This window comes from Cibotium barometz, chromosome 18, assembly GCF_041138505.1.
Source record: "Cibotium barometz isolate CiBa-2024 chromosome 18, ASM4113850v1, whole genome shotgun sequence".
NCBI classification, from domain to species: domain Eukaryota; kingdom Viridiplantae; phylum Streptophyta; class Polypodiopsida; order Cyatheales; family Cibotiaceae; genus Cibotium; species Cibotium barometz.
The window spans coordinates 12437755-12450866 of NC_141063.1; the positions used below are offsets into that span (position 1 = coordinate 12437755).

The following is a 13112-nucleotide window of genomic DNA, read 5'->3' on the forward strand; positions in this document are numbered from 1 at the left end:
CTTTGTCATGAATTCTCCCTGTGCCTTGTCATCATCAGTGAATGCTCTTAGAACCACCTCCCTTGCCACAATCATTTGTACCTTTCTGGGCCCAGCGTTGTGGTCGATGCCCACTGCACGTGCTACAAAGGCCTTGATATTTCGTATCGATGCTCGGCACATTCCCTTGGAAACCATGTGTGTATGTTTGCCATAATGAATAAATAGTCTGCTATGCATTGATTCTTTTGGCATAAAATAATAGACACAGGCAGGACATTCTTTAAGACACATTGGCACATGCTTGCAGAAAAAACACTCAAGGTTCCCGAAGCTCCCAATTGCTAAATTCCCATATTTTGGAGATTTTATCAGCTGCCCATTCCAATGGAGTTTGTTTGGTTGATTCATACGTGTCCTAAAGGAGCAGTGCTCATTCATGCACTGGAAGGTTCCCCCGCAGAAGCTCTTCCTAAGAACAAAAGTTTTATTGGCCCTAGTTTGCGTTTGTGGCTTTGTCCAAATGTTGCCCTCGTATTTTTGCTCCATCCCTTCCATACCTTTCCCACCTTCAAGCTCATATGTACTGAACTCTGGGTACACCTTGGGAAGCTCTTTTACCTTGCCTTTGTAATCACAATCATGGATTAAAGTGTGCAAGACATCAGTAGGAGGTAACATGCGGATTATTTGAAAGCAAGAGACCGCAGTATCAAACTGAACACCTTCCTCTTCCAAATGTTGAAAGCACTTTTCCACAGGAGAGACCTCTATCTCCTCTTGCAATGACCCATGTGCTTGGACATTGATTTCTTCTATCTCTTCAGTGTCCAAGTCACTGTAAAGCACAATGCTCTCTAATTCAATGCGCAATGCAAAATAGAAAATGTCAAAGTCAAAGTTAATGCCACTTACATTGGAGTACTCTTTCGAGAACCGGGAGGAAATATAGTTGAGGGGCCTTGTTCTGGGGTCTCAAAATAATTCTCTGATTTGGCAATATATACAGAGGACAATGAATGCTCCAAGATAAAATATGCCTCGTCTCCAATCCCTGCATACAAGTGTAAAGGACAAATGGGCTCATACTCTCCTCCAATTTCAAGTAAGGCCTCCACATTTATCCCACCAATAGTTCCAAGCTTCCCCCGGATCATGTTGATTTGACACAAGACATTTGCCATTCAAGAAGGGGACTCGGATGCATGCACCCATTGTAGAATGGAGGAAAACACGAGCCTCCCTGCATAATGCAATCACAACAACAATTAAGGAATTTACATTGAATATTAGCCAAAAATATTTTAATACTAGATGTTCTTGCTCTAATCAATAGCATATACTAGCCATAATACAATTTTACCAGGCTCATTTTAAGACTATGGGTAGAAGTAAATAAAAATATGTATTGCAAAAATAGTCATAATGAAGGGTATCAAAAAGAGTACATGTATATATGTATATATGTTTGTGTGTACACGTGTGTGTATGTATACACACACACACGCACACACACACACACACACATATTTGCTTTGTGTTAGTTCTTGCGCTTTTTCATAATCTCCTGTTAGATTTCAAAAACTCTACCAGTTGGATGCCATAGCATAACTGTGCTATAGATTTAAATAAATCGGAAAAATATTGACCACCCTTAAATTTTAGTGTTGAAATTCATTAGTGTTAGGATAAAAAAATTTGTCCAGTGCCCTAACTTAGGGTTTTTAGTAGTCGGCTACTTCTTATGAAGCAATTACTTAACGCTTTTAGTCGTCCTCCACACAGAAGCATCTTCCCTCGAACACACACGCAGAGAAGCGATCATGAAGCATCATACGTCTCCCCAGCAGCAAAGAAACGCTGATCTCATGCGCAGGGCCCTCTCCCCACTCCAATCTTTCTCCCCAACAAAGAGACACAGAAAGGTATCATCATCCATGAATTTGTGCTATTTTGCCTGAATGAATTTGTGCGCTCAGCGCACAAAATAATAGGATGTTTTGCTGCCGCCACACTCCACACACAGTAGTATGAGATGTGCAGCGTTACTTCTTGCTATTTTTCTTGAATGAATTTGTGCGCTCAGCGCACAAAATAATAGGATGTTTTGCTGCTGCCACACTCCACACACAGTATGAGATGTGCGGCGTTACCTCTTCCTATTTTTCTTGAATTAATTTGTGCGCTCAGCGCACAAAATAATAGGATGTTTTGCTGCCGAGCATTGACAAAATCATCACGATTTTGAGTTCGTTTCAAGCTTCGGGGGCGCTGCCCCCGAACTCCCCCGCCAAGGGGGGCGTAAATGGCTGCCGTCGACCCCCCTTGGATCCCCCCGGCGGCGGCAGAAATTTGGAGAGAGTAGTGTAAGAACATGCTATCTATATGGTGCTGTCTCAAACACATTGCATAGACTGTCTCTCTTACTACTGTCTATATTATGCAGACTTTGTGTATACAAGAAGCTCAAAAAACTCACATTTGATGTCTTCTTGGTTGAGAAACGGCTCACACAGTCGAGAGAGGAGACCAGCAAACATGTGCATCTAAAGAACAATAGCACAAAAAGAAAAAAGTTTGTCCTTAAAAAAGTGTTGGATTGCGAAATATCACTTCTAAAGTTTATTAGTACTCAATATTGAATGCCTTCAGATTTGGGCTACCGAATCTTTATATATTTTCCAATAAATTTGAATGCCTTGAATTGAACACCTGAAAAGGGCTCCGTAAATATTTTCCAATGGAGATTTTTTTAATATATTCAATACGGCTTTGAATGCCTTGGAATTTGGGCCAAAGCACTCCATATGATAATCTCAAAGATCTTTTGTTCGTTATAATGAGTTGGCCGTTTTGTTGGATAGTGAATGTGCCACCTTTGTTTGATGATTGTGTTGCAGTACTGAATTTAATCTCTTTAGTGAATGTGCCACCTTTTCTTTAAGTTTGTGTCGTATTACTGAATTTGCTGTTAAAATAATCAATTAATTATACAATACGAGTACAATCCTATTTGAAGATTTGTTCTTGTATTTTTGCATGGCTATCTGGTTTTCAAATGAGTTCGAGTCATTTCACTAGAGCATCTTGCTTGAAAGGTTCTTGTTGTGCAAAAATGGATGAGTTACCTCTTGCTAAGCGGAAAAAGAGTGTGCAGGTTGGCCCAGGTGAGAGCTCATCGAGACACACAAGGAGGCAAGCTGATTTTTCTAGCACTTTGGAGCAAGCCGCCTCCTCAAACCCTACTACTACAGAGCATGCGGTACATATCATAGATGACACTAACCTGGAGGTGGATATGGATAGGCAGCATCTACATAGTGATGAGAGAAATGAGAAGGATGGACAAAATGTAGTGGGGGCAATTGAGGAAAATGAAGGTGATCAAAATGAGGGTGAGAATACTCAAGGTGGTGATAATGAGGATGAAGGTGAGAATACTGAGGATACTGGGAGAGAGATAGAGGGGGAAGAGAACACACATCCACTAGAGGATCAAGAAGAAACAGTTGTCACAACCCAAACTGAAGGAAGCAAGCAGAAAAAAAATAAGGTTGATATTTTTGGGAAGATTCTAGAGACATCTACTCCACAAGCCTTTTTAGATAGGATAGGAGTCAAATTTAGGTCTCCACCTCCACGTGTTCCTCTCTGTAGGATGATCCAGACGGAGGCAATCCGAAAGGTTTCTCCCTCAACAGATAAATCTCTTACTCGAAGCTTCAAAAAACTAGGTGGGTACATTGAGAGCATGGGAGCTTTCACAGTATCAATTATGGACTTGGAAGGGGAGGAGACACCATTGACACAAGAGAGGGAGGAATCTTGGGATGAGCATTGGAGGACTGTGAATCAACAATTTGAGGAAACTCTTGCACTTGACCCCGAGTGGGGTCCGTACTTGAGCCGAAAAATGGTGCATATTCTTGATGGTAATAATCGACACAATGCTTGGATGGACTGCATTTCTACAGGTGAGTTCTCATTGGGATGTTATAGTTTCTTATGCTTCTTTGTCCTTCCTAATTTTGTGTTTTATTACAGGATTTCAAGGGGATTTGTCCATGCATTGTTGTGTTCTCTGTAAATTTTATGTGTTCGAGCGGAGGGATGTGGGTGAGCTTTTGTTTTCATTGTCCAGGTTGAACAAGTATGTTAATTTGTTATCAGAGTCTCCTTCTATGTCAAGTAAGTTGTTTGTACTCAAGAATATTAACATATTTCTTCTTTGTTTTGTAGGACGCATGATTATGCATTTGTGCCAACCACATTTGGTGATCGTCTATTTCAACTAAGAAGATTGGGAGAGTCCGACCTAACAACTCTCATGGCACATTTGGACAATGAGGACAAGCTATGGGTTGAGAGAGAGATGCAGAGTGCATCTGCCAGAGGAAGGCCTAGTTGGCTTCATTTGCCAATCCAGATTATGACTTGGCTCTTGTTCAAGGATGAGATGGAGCAAAAAATTGATGAGGCATCAAATGGACCACTTGCCGAGTCTGCTAGGGAGAATGTGACTCGAAAGGTAGAAGTTCTCTACAGAGGAAAAACATCAAAATATGCAAGGATTGCTGATCCCTCCAACGGTGAGGCCTTTTGGTGTGCAGTGCTCTCCCTCCCATGGCACGCGTCAAGCAATCATGTGGCCACAGAGGAAAAGCTCAATATGATAGGTTCTGCTTGCATCAGAGATACAGATAAGGCTCACATTGTCAAGCTATTGGACAATTCTCAGGCTACAGTGCGATCACTTGAGGGTATGCCAAATGATAAGACAAAGGTTAGGGAATGGCTGCACATGTACTCCTACTGGCTTCAGATCACGGAGCTGGGTTTGAGAATCCAAAATGATATTAAAAATGCCGATCGAGTCAGCTTGCCAGGTGAGAGCCGATTCACCTCTTTTGTTGTTCTATGCAGAAGAAAGTACTTCAAAAGGGCTTTCAAAGTGCACGAAGGAGGCATAAAATTTAGCCATGATATTGACCATCAACCAGGCCTACAGAGTGCTGCACGGCGAGTCGTTTATAGGTTTTCCTCCAACATAACCCAGATATTCCTTGTTAAAAAACATGCATGCTTCTTTCTGTGTGTTGTTTTATCATTTGTGCTTTGGCTTGCAGATGGTTGCTTTCTGAAATTGAGGAGCACCAATTGGATATTTTACCCCCTCTCGCTAGTGTGTGGCTTTGTGTTGACAATCAATCTTATATGTATGCCGATTTGAAGCTTGGAAGAGTAAGTGATTGAATTTGTCATTTTGAATCCATGATTGAGAAACATGTTCATATTGAGGGTGAGTTGTGTTTACCCATGTTTGTCATTGAACAGGCCATGTCAAGCATAGAGTCTCGTTTCTGCCCGTGGTGGTTGGACCTTGAAAGAAACCATGTGCCTGAGGAGGAGCTTGATCTGTATCGCCAACATAAGTCTATATTGGAGCTTCGTAGCCAGCAAATTGATCATAATGAGGCCACATCCACATCACATGCAACATCGATTGCATCGGCTTCTTTTCGTAAGTCATTGCCAGTGAATTTAGGGAGGGAAATAGTGAATCGTGCATTGGAGGTGAATCGAGCAATGGAAGCAAATAGGGAGCAGAGTCAACAACAAACATCCAATAGTAGTGCAGGCGGGATACAACCAACTGACATCATAACCAAGACATTGCAAGCTCCAGGTATGTGAGCTTCCTACCTCATCTCTATCGTGATCCGATTGTTTTGACTTGAGACTGTGTGTTAAATGTCAAAAACCTGTCTATAGGAACCATTTATGCCTTCAATGTCAGTATTGAGGACCTTGCAGCTACGTTTGTGAACATGGAGGATGCATCCTCATTGGGAAAGCAAGTGCTTGATGCCATGAATGTTATTTGCACAGTAGGGAATGTCAAGAGTAGAGGGTCCGATTACTGTGTGGAGTTGATATTTGCAGACTTCCCCTCAAATATCATCATTGGAGGTTGTGTTGCAAACAAGGTTCCATATTGGAATAAGATTGGGGATGGCATGTATGACTCTAGTTTTAAAGTTGTTGATTCTTGTCTCTCGGATCGAGGCTTCTTTACATGCCTTTACACTATGGAAGAAGGAGTGACCATTGAGCAGGTTGCACAGAGCGTTGGGTTTGGCATTTATCATAGACAGGTTGTGAGGTGTACTCCACCTATTGGGAAGAAGATGGGGCAAATGATTACTACCCAGGTATTGGTGTTGTTCTCTTTGGGGCTGTCATTTGTGCAAATCTTCTTTGTCCCATTTAAGGTGAAAATGCATGAACAACCAATGTGTCTTTGCTTGTAGGTCACTTGTCTAATATTGGCTGTTTTTGTTCGCTCAACATCTCCTGCTACAAGCTTTGTGATGCATGGGGATCAACTAAGGGATTTGGCACTAGGTGATGATCTTGATGTAGGGCAAGATCTTATCTTTGACATGTATGTATGCATTCAAATCAAGATAGAATTTAAAATGATTTTCGGTGATCTTTATGGCATATGGTTAATGGTTTGTGTGCGTTTTCAAGAGTGCCATCGGAGGATCTGGTGAAGAGAAAGGGTAGACCATGGCGGGGCGGTTGTCAGAGAGGTCAGCGGCTTAGCAAATACATCGTCTCCGTCTTCAGTCGTCCTGGGGACACGATTTTGGATTTGTTTGCTGGCACTGGAACTCTTGGGCTAGTGGCAGCTTTTATGGATCGCAATGTCATAATGTTAGACAAGGATGAGCGGATCTATGATCACCTGTTAGAACCATACTCAGCAAAGGTATGCATGTTGAAAAGATAAATATGTTAGTAGAGAATAATTTTGTATTGATAAAGCTTATTTTCTTTTCTTTGTGTCTCTTGCAGTTATGAGGATCACATGTCTACATCAGAATGCCATTAGAGATAGTCTTTTTTTTAATTGAGACAATCATTTTTTTGGGACTATTGGAAGTAATGTTTTGATGGATGTTATGCTTCTGAATGTTTTTTACAATAGCATGTAGCTGATTGTTGGACAATTTTTATTTGGATTATAAAATTTTTAAATCCTATGGTTATGGTTTCTAAAGAGTATTATATTGTTGTGTCAGTGGTATGGCTATTAAAATTGATGTGCATCTTAATGGCTTGATTTCTATGCTCTCTGGTTGCTATGGTTTCCATGTGGTTGCAAACAATAGTTTGTTTCTATTAGTAGCTCAATGACCAATTCAACGTCTTTTTAGCGAGCCAAGTAGTATGAGTTTTGTAGTGATTTTTTATATCCGCACCATTCATTTGAAAATGCTTTATTTGCAATAGTCATTTTTAAACTTTTTTAGTCTTCTTTGTTCTATTCATTATAGAGTTGCACTATGGTTTCACTCTTCTCTTTAACATTACATGCTCGCTTAACATCATACCATGCCCCTACTTGCTCACTTTCACAAGGACTTTATTTCTACTCACTGCTCTGTGCTCACTGCTCTTGGCTCGCTAAATAGACGCACCCGCGGAGGGGGCGAGGGTCTCACAACTGGTATCAGAGCTTTGTTAAAAGCTAATAAGGAAAAATGAATTCTTATTTGAAATTTGTAATAAAAACTCAGAAAGAGCATTTACATATTGTATTTTCATTCCTTAAGCTTCATTAACGAAGAATTTTAATCAAAGAATTTAGTTTTATAGATGGAAGTTCCACACTTATCTGGTGTTCTTGACCTCACCCAATCACAAGACATGACTGCGTTCGCCTTCGAGCATCTCATCTCTTCCGCTAACTCGAACGAGCCGAGCTAGACTCGCAGGCCATTTTGAGGATTTATATTTCCCTGACCCAGTGGAGAGATGGCAGCACAAGTGATTTGCAGGGCAGTATGTCCACGCCTCTTGTGCGACCAACGTGCGATGCTGAGGCAGAATCTCTCATTAACCATGATTTTGATGAGGCTGAAAGTGATACATGGTGTTATTTTGTATCACCCAACGCCTTAAAATTTCAGACTTTCCTGCCATATCTACAGACTCCTTAGTCACTTTATTCCTAAAAGGAGAAGATAGTAGCTCCCTTGGTAGTAAGGAAACATTTGTATAAGGGCATGTCTATAGCCCACCAGTACCGCCATCTTATGCGTCTCTCGAGGAGATTTTGACTTCTGGAGCCGAGCTGCTCTATGTACATATTGCAAACTTTATATAAATAAAGAAATGTTTTGTGGAAACATTCCCTGTTGTATAAGTGATTGTTATTAAGTGACAAATTGTTGAAGCAAAATCTGTCCGGACATATGTCATAGATCTCCAATAAGATCATTTATCTTGTTTAAGAAATTTATCTTGTTTAAGAAATTATTTTCCAAACCTCTTAAGTCTTAGGATCTCGTGGATGAAATCAAAATAAAAATTTAATAATGTATCATTTTTGGCAGAATCATGAGGCGAGGGAACCGTGGTTGTTAGCCAGATCCTCTCACACTGATGAAGAAGAACTTGACCCCGACGTTCATAAGGCTCTTCACAGAACTCACCCAAGACAAAGGTGAAGGGGAGAACTTGGGTGAGACTATGGAGAAGTGGGTTGAAGCAATGGATGAATATTTTGATGTCACCGGATACAACGAGAGGAGAAAAATGGCTCTTACTAGGCTGAAAATTGTGGAAACAGCCAGGGTGGCATGGAGAAACCATTGCGACACTAACCATCTAGATAGGAATACCCAGTCCTGGAATGATCTTAAAGCCTAGTCCCCCTGGGTTTTTAGAAACCAAGATGAATGAATTTTTAGAGCTAAACCAGGGAGCAAAACCATCAAAGAATATCATCAGGCATTTGATCTTCTACTCAAGTATTCACCACCTCTAGAGAGACAAAGAGCAACTCATGTGGCCAGGTTTATTTAGGGAATGAACAAACCCTTAGACACACTAGTCAAGAATGCCAAGCCAGTGTCCATGGCAGAAGCTGTCAGAATGGCGAAGGACTTCGCCAAAGCCTTCATCTCGTGAAAGTCCCGCCAAAGCCTTCATCTCGTGAAAGTCTCGCCAACGCCAGCTCCCTCATCCTTCAAGAGATTCCAGACCCCGGGAAGTTCTTTCAACCTTCCACCTCCAAAGAGACACCAAGGTCCCAACTAGAATCTGGAGACGGGAAGCTTCAGGAATGAAGGAAGACCTTTCCCTTGAAGTACTTTCTCAGGAACTCTGGCTCTGTCAAGAATGCAAAGGGAAGAGCTTCGAAGTGAGAACAGGTGCTTCGGATGTCAGGGGTTTGGGTATCAGCTCAAGGATTGTCCATCTCCTTCTGTGGGGCAAGGAAGCCAGCGTCCTAGAATTCAGAGACAGACTCCTTCGTATCAGTCCAATTAGGGTCCCCTGCCCCCAAATCAAGGCAACCCCAGAAGAGTGCCTCTTCAAGCTTTTGATTGATTCAAGCAGTACTCATTCTTTTATTTCCCCAGGATGTCTGTGCAAGTTAGTCCTAAATAAAAAATCAGGGAAACCTATGCAAGTGGAATTGGCGAGTGGGAAGATTCTTTTCACACACCATGAGATAGAGCTTATTCAGTTTAGTCTAGATGGGAACATAAGAGAGTGCCAATTTAGAGTCCTACCCTTGGGAGTCTATGATGGAATCCTTGGAATGGATTGGCTCCACACAGGAATCAAGCTGACATTCATTGTCACAATGGAACCATCTGTTTCCTCAACCTTCACAAGAATAAAGTTCAAGGAACTGGAATTTCATGATCCCCAGTGTTGCACAATCAGTCAAGGCTTCTAAATTGTTAAAAGGGCTCAGAAAGAGGCAAGCTATTTATGTTGTTAAGATGAATCCGGTAGACATAAAATGCAAGGCTAAAGAACCAAAGTGGTTAAGTGAGTATGCACATGTGTTCCCTGAAGAGCTAACTGAGATGCCTCTGTCTCGCGAAGTAGATCATGAGATCGAGTTAACCCCCCCGGAGCTCAGCCAGTAGCCCAACGTGCATACAAAATGCGAGTCCCTGAAGCCATATACTTAAGGAGCAGTTAAGATAACTGTTAGAGCAGGGATTTGTCAGACCCAGTGTCTCACCTTGGGGTGCGCCCGTTCTCTTTCAAAAGAAGAAAGATGGAACGTTAAGACTCTGTATTGACTATAGAGGATTGAATCAATTAACAATTAAAAATAAGTATCCTATCCCTAAGATTGATGAACTTCTGGATCAGTTAAGTGGGACCCAAATGTTCACAAAGATAGATCTCAAATCCGGGTACTACCAGATCCGAATCAAGGAACAAGACATCCCAAAGACAGCATTCAATACTCGCTATGGGCATTATGAGTTCACAGTCATGCCATTTGGATTGAGTAATGCCCCGGTGACATTTAATCGTCTTATGTAGGATATTCTCAGAGAATACTTGGATGATTTTGTTCTTTTCTTCTTTGATGATATCTTGGTATACTCAAAGAATGCTACAGATCATGAAGATCATGTGCGCAAGGTCCTGGAAATCCTAAGGAAACACCAACTCTTTGCAAAAAAGAGCAAGTGTTCTTTCTCTATTGACCAGGTGGAATACTTGGGATTCATAGTGTCAAAGGATGGGATTTCTCCTGACCCCTTAAAGATCCAAGCAGTCGTAGAATGGCCAGAACCCAAGATGGTAAAGGAAGTCAGAGGATTCCTAGGATTAGCTGGATATTGTATAGGATCTTTATACCCAGGTATGCTCAGATAGCATCCCCTTTAACTAATCTTCTCAAGAAGAGTACTTTTTCAGTGGACTGCAATGTGTCAGAGTGCCTTTGATAAACTGAAGACAACCTTAGTAACCAACCATGTCCTTAAGTTACCAGATTTTACCAAACCCTTTGAGGTAGTTACTGATGCCAATGGGTTTGCCTTAGGCGGTGCTCTTATGCAGGAAGGTCATGCAATGGCCTATGAATCCAAAAAACTCATAACACGTGAAAGAAGTTATGCCGTCCATGACTTGGAGTTACTCTCAGTAGTTTAAGCTCTGAAGTTGTGGAGACATTATCTTTTGGGACAGAGGTTCACCTTAATGATAGATCATCAAAGTCTGAAGTGGATCTTCACCCAAAGGGATCTCAACATGTGTCAAAGGAGATGGATGTAAACCCTGTAGGAATTTGATTTTGAAATTAAGTATCAGTCGGGGAAAGAAAATGTGGTGGCAGATGCGCTCAATAGAAAAGCCTCCTTGCTTGCAATCACAGTGGTGTCAAATCCATTAATCAGTGAAGCAAAGAAGAAAATCATGCAAGACAAATTCTTTGCCCTTATTGCTACCCTTCTGATGCAGGAAAGCAAGACTCCTTAGAAAATGAGTCGAGTTCTTGGGTACAAATTGGATGAAGGATGCATGTATTATAATAATCGGCTATGCATTCCCAATGATGAGGGAATAAAGGGAAGGATTCTGAGAAAAGCCCATGATAGCCTGATAGCTGGACATCTAGGGTTTATAAAAACCTATATGTCTGTGAAGAAAAGCTGCTTCTATCCAGGACTCAAAAAGGATGTACTTGATCATGTGCAAAAATGCTTAATGTGTTAGAGAGTCAAGGCAGAGAGAGTCAAGATTGTTAAAACCCTAAGATCTCTCTAGATAATTGTTATGCATAAACATGCATAAATCAAGCATAAACTCATCCACCCGACCACCCCCAAGTCCCCAAGGGATGCACACATGAAATATAATGAAATACATCATACCCTTACCTTGATGTCCCATACCATCAAGAGGTATAACTCCAATCCAATAGCATGTAGCTATTGTGTGAAATGGTAAGTGAGTAGATATGATCCTCTACACAAGAGACCATAGCCTAAGCCTCCAAGCCTAACATAGCCTTGGCCCCCCTTGAGTGTGCCCCATGCCCCTATTATATAGGAGGGCCCTCAAGTGACTCTTGATTCTCCATTTCCCATGTGTGACCCTTGGATGCCTGACCCTAACCTTAACCCTCAAGGTTAGTCCTAACCCATGCTCCACTAGAGCTTATTCCTATTCTCCCATGCTCACAAGCCTAATGTGGGTTAGCCTCCTAGTATATGCACACATGATGTGCATATAACATACTTCCCTCTCTCAAAACATTGCACTCTTGCAATGAAAAGAAGGAGAACTGCACTGAACAATCTCAACCAACTCCCAAGTCGAATCCTCTATTTTCCTATCTTTCCACCTAATTTTAACCTCTTACCCAAAATTATATTAAATGGAAGAAGAGTATTTTCATTAAAATCCAATATTCTCATATAAAACCATTTCTTAATCTATTATGGTTAAGAAGGAATGAAATTCACAAAGTTGAAATTTCCTTACGAATAGAAGTTCAGTAGATGTTTATCTGAAGAAAATCCTTGGAATCAAAGCTAGAACTAAACCAAATGATTTTGGTTAGACCACGACTATGAGAGGGATGATTAGCAAACTACTTATCCATCTCTCGATCTAAATCAAGCAAAAAACCTCGTCGATTCTAGATATTAATACAAAGAATAGACTACCGTTGAATTAACTAGTTTTTCCTTAACCAAAATTACCAAGAATCTGGTTGGACAGTCAGTCAAATGATGGGTAGATTACCTTGATGAGAGATCAAGGATTCTCATTATGAAATTGGGGATCAAGGAAAAAGGGTTTTGTGAAACCAATCTTAAACTAGGAATTTTACTTGCATAGAATCTCTGTTTTCTTTTAAAGGACTATTTTACGCCAGAATGCTAGAGGAAGCATTTGGTATGTGTTTAATCTAAGAAGAGGCTCATTGCAAAACAACTGGTAGGGAGCCGTCGAGGGACGTTGCTTGTGGCAAAGCCTACCGAGGTCTTGACCAGCCTCGGTATACGGTTAAAATGGTGCGCTTCTGGTACGATGGGCGAGGAGCGACAAAGCGGTCCCTGAGTGAAGTGCTAGGACACCTAAGTAGGATCCTAGAGGATTCTGACTAGGTGATGCACGGGCTCACGGTTGCTAGGACACCCATGCGTGCATCGAGGAAGATTTGGATGGGCTAAAAAGAATGACTTTTGTGAATCAAATTTTGATATTGGATCTCGTTGGTTGGCCAGCTGGTCTTCAACGGAGAGTCCAATGGACTCAGAATTTTGGAGGATGATGATTGGTAATATTATGATTTT

At 41.3% G+C, this 13112-nt stretch overlaps 1 protein-coding gene across 1 annotated transcript in view; it reads left to right on the forward strand.

The window, feature by feature from the left end:
- Positions 1-3376: 3376 nt before the first annotated feature.
- The window catches only part of LOC147628951 (uncharacterized), a 76874-nt gene continuing 67138 nt past the window's right edge, over positions 3377-13112 (forward strand). The window contains exons 1-3 of the mRNA XM_086812840.1: positions 3377-3953; positions 4024-4129; positions 4219-4739. Of these exons, the coding sequence (XP_086668966.1) occupies positions 3638-3953; positions 4024-4129; positions 4219-4739 (943 nt within the window). The 5' untranslated portion in view covers positions 3377-3637. The remainder of the gene's footprint in view (positions 3954-4023; positions 4130-4218; positions 4740-13112) is intronic.